The sequence below is a fragment of the Delphinus delphis genome, chromosome 8 (genome assembly GCF_949987515.2).
Source record: "Delphinus delphis chromosome 8, mDelDel1.2, whole genome shotgun sequence".
Lineage (NCBI taxonomy): Eukaryota > Metazoa > Chordata > Mammalia > Artiodactyla > Delphinidae > Delphinus > Delphinus delphis.
In genome coordinates, this window is record NC_082690.1 from 45,805,901 (window position 1) to 45,813,941 (window position 8,041).

Here is an 8,041-nt window from a genome sequence, read left to right on the forward strand (position 1 = left end):
CTTTTCTGCAAGAGGCGGTCAGAGAAGCCTTCCTTGAGGAAGTGTCTGGCTATTTAATAATGACAATAATAGCGAACTTTTATTGCTTTTACATGAAGTAATTCATTTAATCCTACAAGGAAGGTGCTATTGCTATCTATATTTTACAGATAAGTAAACAGAGGTACAGAGAAACTATCAATTCTTAACCCAGTTTTGGATTGAGCCTCTATAGTCAGGCTTCAGAGCCTCCCACTTAACCACGAAGCTACCTTCCATAGGAGGTGCCGAATAAATGTCTGTCAAATAGATGGCTGATGGATGGATGCATGAAGTGGTATTTAAGCTAAGAAACAACTTCTAGGGGCGACATAAAGAAAAATTAATGGCGTAGAAAAGAAAAAATATGAAATGGGACAGTTTGTTTTGTACCCCTTTCTAATAGAGGGTAATAATAACTCTGTGTGTTCTTCATCCTCAGGCTGTGAAGGTGGCTTCCCATACCTCATCGCAGGAAAGTATGCCCAAGATTTTGGGCTGGTGGAAGAGGCCTGCTTCCCCTACACAGGCACAGATTCTCCATGCAAACTGAAAGAGGACTGCTTCCGTTACTACTCCTCCGAGTACCACTATGTGGGAGGTTTCTATGGGGGCTGCAACGAAGCCCTGATGAAGCTTGAGCTGGTCCATCATGGGCCCATGGCAGTTGCGTTTGAAGTCTACGATGACTTCTTCCACTACCACAAGGGGATCTACCACCACACTGGTCTGAGAGACCCTTTCAACCCTTTTGAGCTGACCAATCACGCTGTCCTGCTGGTGGGCTATGGCACCGACTTGGCCTCTGGACTGGATTACTGGATTGTTAAAAACAGCTGGGGCCCTGGCTGGGGTGAGGGTGGTTACTTCCGGATCCGCAGAGGAACCGATGAGTGTGCAATTGAAAGTATAGCACTGGCGGCCACACCAATTCCTAAATTGTAGGGTGTACCTCCCAGCGTTTCAGACTGATCACCACCAGTCATGAAAGGAAACTGACTTATTCACAGACTAGAGACTTTTACCGTATTGCTACTGCAATGTCAAAAGGTTACAAATAGATCCCTATGAAGATTTGTGCCTTTAAAATTAAAACTGCCCTTGACCGTAATATACTTTCCCATTGAACACCAGCCTGCTTTTTCCTAAATATTCAGTGAAATGAGGTTTTTATGGATGATGGTAAACTATGAAGTAATGGATTTTGCTAATCATTTGTGATTCAAACAGATGCTGTATTTTTAAAAGTCTGTGTGAATGCACAGGCTTATTTTTTAATTGTACAAATCATGAGAAAATATGGCAATGATTATTAAATTTAAAAAGTTTTTGTAAATATTCAGGTGATATGTATTATGAAATTTATGTATGTGCTTAAGAGAATTTTTAATCTTGACTCCTTCAGTCGTATTTACTTCTCTCACTTATGTAAATACTTTAAAAAGGAAAATCAGGGTATTTCAACTAAAAACAACAAAATTATGAACGTTTACAATAGGGGGTATACTCGGTTAATGTCTAGTGAACCCTGAAGTTATCTTCTGGAGATTTGATGAGACAGAGATTATAAAGAAAAGATACAGGAGTTTTGATAAGAATCTGGTTATTGGTTAAACCTTCTTATGGTGTATCTTGCATTTGGAAGTATTGGTTAGCCTTCATTGGCTGAGCAGTAATAGCCTAATTCGTGGAATATTAGCAGTTTATATTTGGTCAGATCTTTGGGATCTCCAAGGGATATTTCACAGTGCTATGAAATCTCCACACTGAGTAAACAGATAGGATCCATTAGAAATAATAGATTAGGCAAAATTAGGCAAATTAGAGCTCTAAACCATAAACAAGAACGACAAGGCTTTTAGAGCTGAAAGGGACCTTGAAGATGGTTCAGTGTAACTTCCTCTTAACCAGAAAAAGGCACTGAGGCTTATACAGAGGGCAAGTGACTCATCCAAGGTCACACAGCTGGTAAATGATGAGTCTAGATTAGAACCTAGATTTTCTAAGTCTGGTTCTCCTTGAGTGACGTAGACACTGAATCTCTGTGCTTTCCACCAGAGTATCCAAAATCACCAGGGATACTAGATGCATAGTTAGAAATTTCACATTGACATGTTAAGTCTCAGTTTTGTCTTAAACCTCATGTACTTTTTGTATTGCAATTCACTACAATGACTTTTTTCTTTTTTTTTTTTCTTTTTTTTTTTGTGGTACGCGGGCCTCTCAACTGTTGTGGCCTCTCCCATTGCAGAGCACAGGCTCCGGACGCGCAGGCTCAGCGGCCATGGCTCACGGGCCCAGCCGCTCCGCGGCATGTGGGATCTACCTGGACTGGGGCACGAACCCGTGTACCCTGCATCAGCAGGCGGACTCTCAACCACTGTGCCACCAGGGAAGCCCTACAATGACATTTTTACTCTTCTTAAACTGAAGGGTTATTCGAGGAGTTTGCCTCGTATTTAAAGTGTGGCTTCTTGGGCCTCCTGGTACATGGCCGCATACCTTTGACCTTTTTACCACATGGTGACAAAGAAGCAGACACTCTGAATGGCAGGCATAGCCAGAGTTCTTATTATCTGGAAGGCCTCCAAGGAGGTATATTTTCCTTGTTACTGTTACTGGTGGAATGTAATAATTATAATCCTAATTTATGCCTAGCCTTGTTGCTACATGAAAGTGTAAATAGACTTTGAAATCAAGCAGGAATTTATTTTTCACTAAAATTTATAAAGATATACTACCTGTCAGCTTAATAGCTAAGATTTTCTTTAACCCATTAAGTGTGAGCTCATCCTCTGGTGTTTACTTGGACAGCAGTCAGTTGACACATGTGAGAGCACGTCCTGAAGGTGAAGAGCACCCATGCTTTTGCACAATTTCACGGGGGCCCTGGCTGAGCTCTGAAGGAAAATCGTTGCTCGTATCATTCTTTAAATAATCTAGGAAATATTGAAGGACTAAGGACTATAGTTGTGAACTTAACTGGCAATGGGAAGCAGGTCTCATAAGCATGATTAGTTGAGGACAAGCAATGGTTTGAAAAGGGCCTAAGTTTTCAGAGGTGCACGCAGGATTGCCCAGAGAGCTCAAGTTACACTGCCCTTCAACTTGCATTTTCTGCTGTGGAAGGTCTGCTTTTCCTATTGCTCTACAAGAGAAAGATCACCATTTCATCCACAGTGGTGGAATTCATTCAAGACGTTGACTAAATCATGGTTCCTTAAGCCATGTAATTAAACTGTTAAGCTATACAAAAAGCAAGTTTCATTGTCTGAAACTTGTTTGTATTGGTGCTAACAGAACATATCATCAAAGTCTGTTGAGCAAATGAGCTCTGGAAAAAAATGGGTTGGGAACTCTGGCTAACCTCCCCAAACACATGCCCAGAAAAGCTACAGTAGTGATGTGCGTGGATGACACCATTGGCCACAAAGCAAAAAATAAGTTTAGCTGGGCCATCTAGCACAAGCCTGGTCCTGACCCTCGTGCCTTAGTGCCTGGGTAAGATTGCTTGCTCTGCCACACGAGCCATGAGAACTTGGACAGTTTACTTAACCTACCAGTGCTTCTGTTTCCTCATCTGTAAACTGGGGATAATGGGATAAATATCTATCACTGTCTGAACTCTCCCTAACCTCTTGCTATTATAATAAAGGAACCAAAAGGGTTTACACTTTTGAATGACATTTATTTGATTTAAGGTCAGGACTTACCCCATCCCAAGTGGGTAAACTAATGTAAATTCAGATAATGAAGTTTCCCTGGCCATTCAAACTTGCTCACTGAACTCTGACTTCTAAACACTGACCTCAGGAACCAAATAGATTTGCATAGTAAGGGATATGTGTATCCACTTCACAGGGCTCTGAAGGGTTAAACGCCTTCATATATGGAAAGTCGGTACACCAGTGCTTGGGACGTAGTAAGGGTATATAAATATTAGTTACTGTTCAAGTCATCTTTTTCCCAATTCAAATTGTAATCTTTTGCTATGAGGAAGCAGCTCACATGTATTCTATTAATAAACAAGCTCTACTCTGAGAGGGTACAGGAGGGGCTTCGGATATTTTTTTTAAAGGGAGAAAAAAACAACAGAGGAACATGGCACAAAGAAACCCACGGAGAAAAATCTTCGAAAACGTTATGAATTAGGGAGTTGATTTTGATTTTCTGGTACAGAAGTTTTTACAACCCGCACCACATCATTGCCTCTGCTGCTGCCTGTGTGGAAAGAATAAGTGTGAGAGGCGATCAGGTTTAGATTGCTACAGCAGAGATGAAAATCAAGACCCAGCTGACAGCAAGTAACTTTGAAGCAAAAAAAACCCCAAAAACTAAAGGTTAAGCTAACGTTGTAACAATTTGATTTTCCTAATCAGGATTTTCCTATCAGGATAAGCATAGCAGATTCACATAACAATAGAGCTGGAAGGTCATCTAGTCCATCTCTGTCATTAAAATAAAAATGGGTTCAGTGAGGTGAAATAACATGCCTGGGGTTCCAGCTAATAAAGATAAATCTAGACCCCAGTGCGTCAAGAACTTTCTACTGTACCTGCTGCCTCCCAATTAAGAAAAATGGAGAAAGAAATATAAATGTTATGAGACAACCTGACCTTATACTGTAAAATCATTTCTAAGATCCTTTCCAGTTCTCAGAAATCCTATTCTGAACTCTTGATGGCAAGTGCTCTCGTTTCAGAGGTTTAATCTAACAGTTTTCCTCTAAATATAGTGATGTTAATATTTATATTTCTTAACTGTAATAAAGATTTATTTTTGGCCTAAAGTTAAGTAGAGACTTCCTGACCAAGACAGGAGAGCTTTAGACATAACAAATTCTTCAGCTCTGATGGGAAGTGCATGGACTGGAAATTGTACGTTGGTTGTGCATTAGTTAGCCATTAGGTCTTAATTTCATTAGCTGTAAAATACTGACTTCATTGAATTGTAGTTCTGATTCAAAGTGGATTTGCCTAAAATCGCCTGGACTGTAAAATAATTGAATCCTCAGCAGACATTAGGGCTGCCCTGCACAATGTCCTCTTGATGACAGCAAACCAAAATTGCAGGAGATAAACTAGCCCTTGGACAGAACATGCAACACGTGCCTTTGTTGGTGTCTTCATTTCTCCTTTCAGAAGTCCATTTATCAAGATCCCTTTTCCCCACATGCCTTTGAGGAGCTAGCAGAAGTAAGAAACTTAACCTATCCTTCTCCGATTTTGAGGATGTGACGCTGATACAATTTGATTTTGAACTTTTGGTCCTAAAAGGCAATTTATAGAATTCAAATTCAATTCTATAGGTAGTTAAATAAGGAAAGACTGTGATAAACTCCAAACCCCCCAAGTTGAGGGGAAAGAAAGCAGACTTGTTTCTTCCTCTAATACAAAAGGTCTAAAGAGATTGAAATCCTAGCAAATCAATTGAATAGAAATAACTTGGAGAAATAGCCTTCCCCTGGGGAAATGAGGGGAATGCCAGGAAGCTAGGGCTGTGCATTAAAGTAATCATTGAGATGATTTGTTTTTTTCTTGTAATGTATTTTCTGCAGCTTCAAAAGTATTGAATAGTTTCAAGTGAAGTATAAGATAAATGATAGAAAATGAATACTTTTAGTATCAGATTTTTATACCCCCCATTCTCTCATTTTTGGGGTTTCTGGAGAGCTAACAGAAAAGCCTGTTTTCCCTGTAGATAACTATTCCTATGCCACCATAAGAAATGCACAGTATTCCCAAGAGACACAATCCCAGTTCTGTAGACTAAAATTCAGTGGAGTAACAAGATGGGTCTATGGAGAGAAAGTAAACAAAACAGCGCTGAAGATATCATGAACTCAGATAGTTTTGATCCTCCAGGGTTTGTCATTTAGACCTTAGTCTAAACATAGTCTGAACATAGATCTCTAGTCTTCAGTGTTCACTTGTTAAAAGGTGATGCCAAGGGCAGCGTGGCCAAAGCCAGGGCTGGAGACACGGACACGGCCAGAGCGGGGTGCCCGTGTTGGGAGGCGAGTGGTGGCCGACGTCTGTCTACGGATTTTGAGCATCTGAGGGTGACCTCTGAATTTAAGCATTCCTTGCTGCTCCCTCACCCTTAAGAAAACAAAAAAGTTTCAAAGAAGCCGTGAGTGATTATATATTACCTGCCTTGTAAAAAAAAGGTTTACAATGGTAAAGGTGCAGTACAAAATAAGTTAGAAATAAGTGAGCAAACTGAAGCAAAAAGAAGAAAAAGGTAAAAAAATAGGATGTGGCCATGAATAGAGTCTGCACAGAGCCTAGCACATTACCTGATACATGAGGATCATGCTTCAACAGCGGGTCTGAACCAGAAGTGATTTTTGTCCCTCATGGGACATCCGGCGATGTTTGTAGACATTTGGGTTGTCACACTGGGGGAGGAGACGCACTCCACAATGAAGAATTATCCAGCACCAAATGTCAACAGTGCCAAGGTGGAGAAAGTCTGCACTACGACATGCCAACTCCTTTATGCTTTCTTCCCCACCACCAAATGAATGTGATGGGCTTTGGAGGAGGGAGAGAATTCTGAGGGTATCTCAGAAGCTTCCAGAACTTGAGCTGAACTTTGAAGAATCAAAAGGAGTAGTAAAAGGCAGGGAAGGCCCAGGGAGTGGGGGCACATTGAAGTTGTGAGACAAGGTAAGAGCACTGACCCTCAGTTTCAAGACAATAGGCTGAGCCCATTGTGTACTAGCCCCACCCAACAGGAACCCAGTGATAAGTTCCAATAGGAACTTGTTAAATATATAGTCTTAACTTACAATAAGAATGGGGCTCATTGATGGATCAGAAATTGGATGAATTCTTGTTTCAAAAAAGGAGGAGGGCAGCAAATGGGAAGGTAGGATCCTAATTGGAGGCCCATGTGAGTGAGAAAATTCTGCCATAGAAGATGAACACACCATCTCAACCCACCAAACATTTGATCGAGATAAGGATAAAAAGAAGAGAGGTTGTAGTATTTTTGCTTACAAAGAGCATTTACTTGGGATTTGAACCCAGGTCTCTACGTTGTAGAACCACAGCTCTTAACTGCTCTATACTTCCTCCCTCAAGATGTCCTTCCTGTGTTTCTCCTTGTGGTGTGTTCATTTTTCAGGCCCTGGTCCATTTTATTCTTCTTTGTCATTTTGTAGGTAAATATTATACTTGCTCAAGCCCTGAGAGATGCCTTCCTCTTAAATCAGGATGAATAAATGAAGGGTGGTCTCAGAGATAGAGGTTAAGTCAAGAGAGGAATGGTGAGAAAGGAATGACACACTCTATCTTAAACATGTTGCATTTCAGCTGACCACTGCAAAAGCAGGGAAAACTTTTCTTTCAACAAGTGTCTCACCAGAAATGTGATAGCTATTCTCAGGAAGGATCTGGCAAACCTAATATTTAGCAGATTTGCAACAATAACTCTAAGCTCAAATGGAAGGTATCTTCTGGCAGTGCATCCAGCCCTCCAAGGGAGGGTGGATTATTTTACTTGGAGTCATATGGCAAGGAAGGTATTAAGGACAGTAACTTCTTTCCAGTATAAAATTAATTAATTAATTAAAGAAGAAAGATGACTGAGGCCTTCTCTGCTGTATTCCACGTGTACCTCAGGGTGTTGGTAGAAAAGGTATCAATGCAGGATGGGTTCACAGAACACATCTTGGTTCACAGAAAGTTTAAAGTCCATCTGGGCACTCAAGGATTTCTTTCTATATATTTGAACTGCCTGCCTGTTGGGATTTTAAAGTTTGGGATAATAAAAAATAAATTAAAAAAGAAATGGCTCCTGCAATTTTTGCATACATTTTTACTGAATTCAGCTCAGAGTCCTTCAGCATGAAGAGTGCTGGCTTTGGCAATCATCCAGAAAACACCTCTTAGGAGGAGCCTCTCTGTTTTTGTTTTGTAGCAACTTTGCACAATTAATGACAGCATTATTTACAGTTATAAGAAGTTGGAAACAACCTAGTGGTCCAAGAAATAGGAAATATGTCATTTATAGTACA

The 8,041-nt window shown here is 40.5% G+C and overlaps 1 protein-coding gene across 1 annotated transcript in view; it reads left to right on the plus strand.

The window, feature by feature from the left end:
* The window catches only part of CTSC (cathepsin C), a 41,625-nt gene extending 39,475 nt beyond the window's left edge, over positions 1-2,150 (plus strand). Inside the window, exon 7 of the mRNA XM_060018128.1 lies at positions 461-2,150. Coding sequence (XP_059874111.1) covers positions 461-963 — 503 coding nt within the window. The 3' untranslated portion in view covers positions 964-2,150. The remainder of the gene's footprint in view (positions 1-460) is intronic.
* Positions 2,151-8,041: the final 5,891 nt, after the last annotated feature.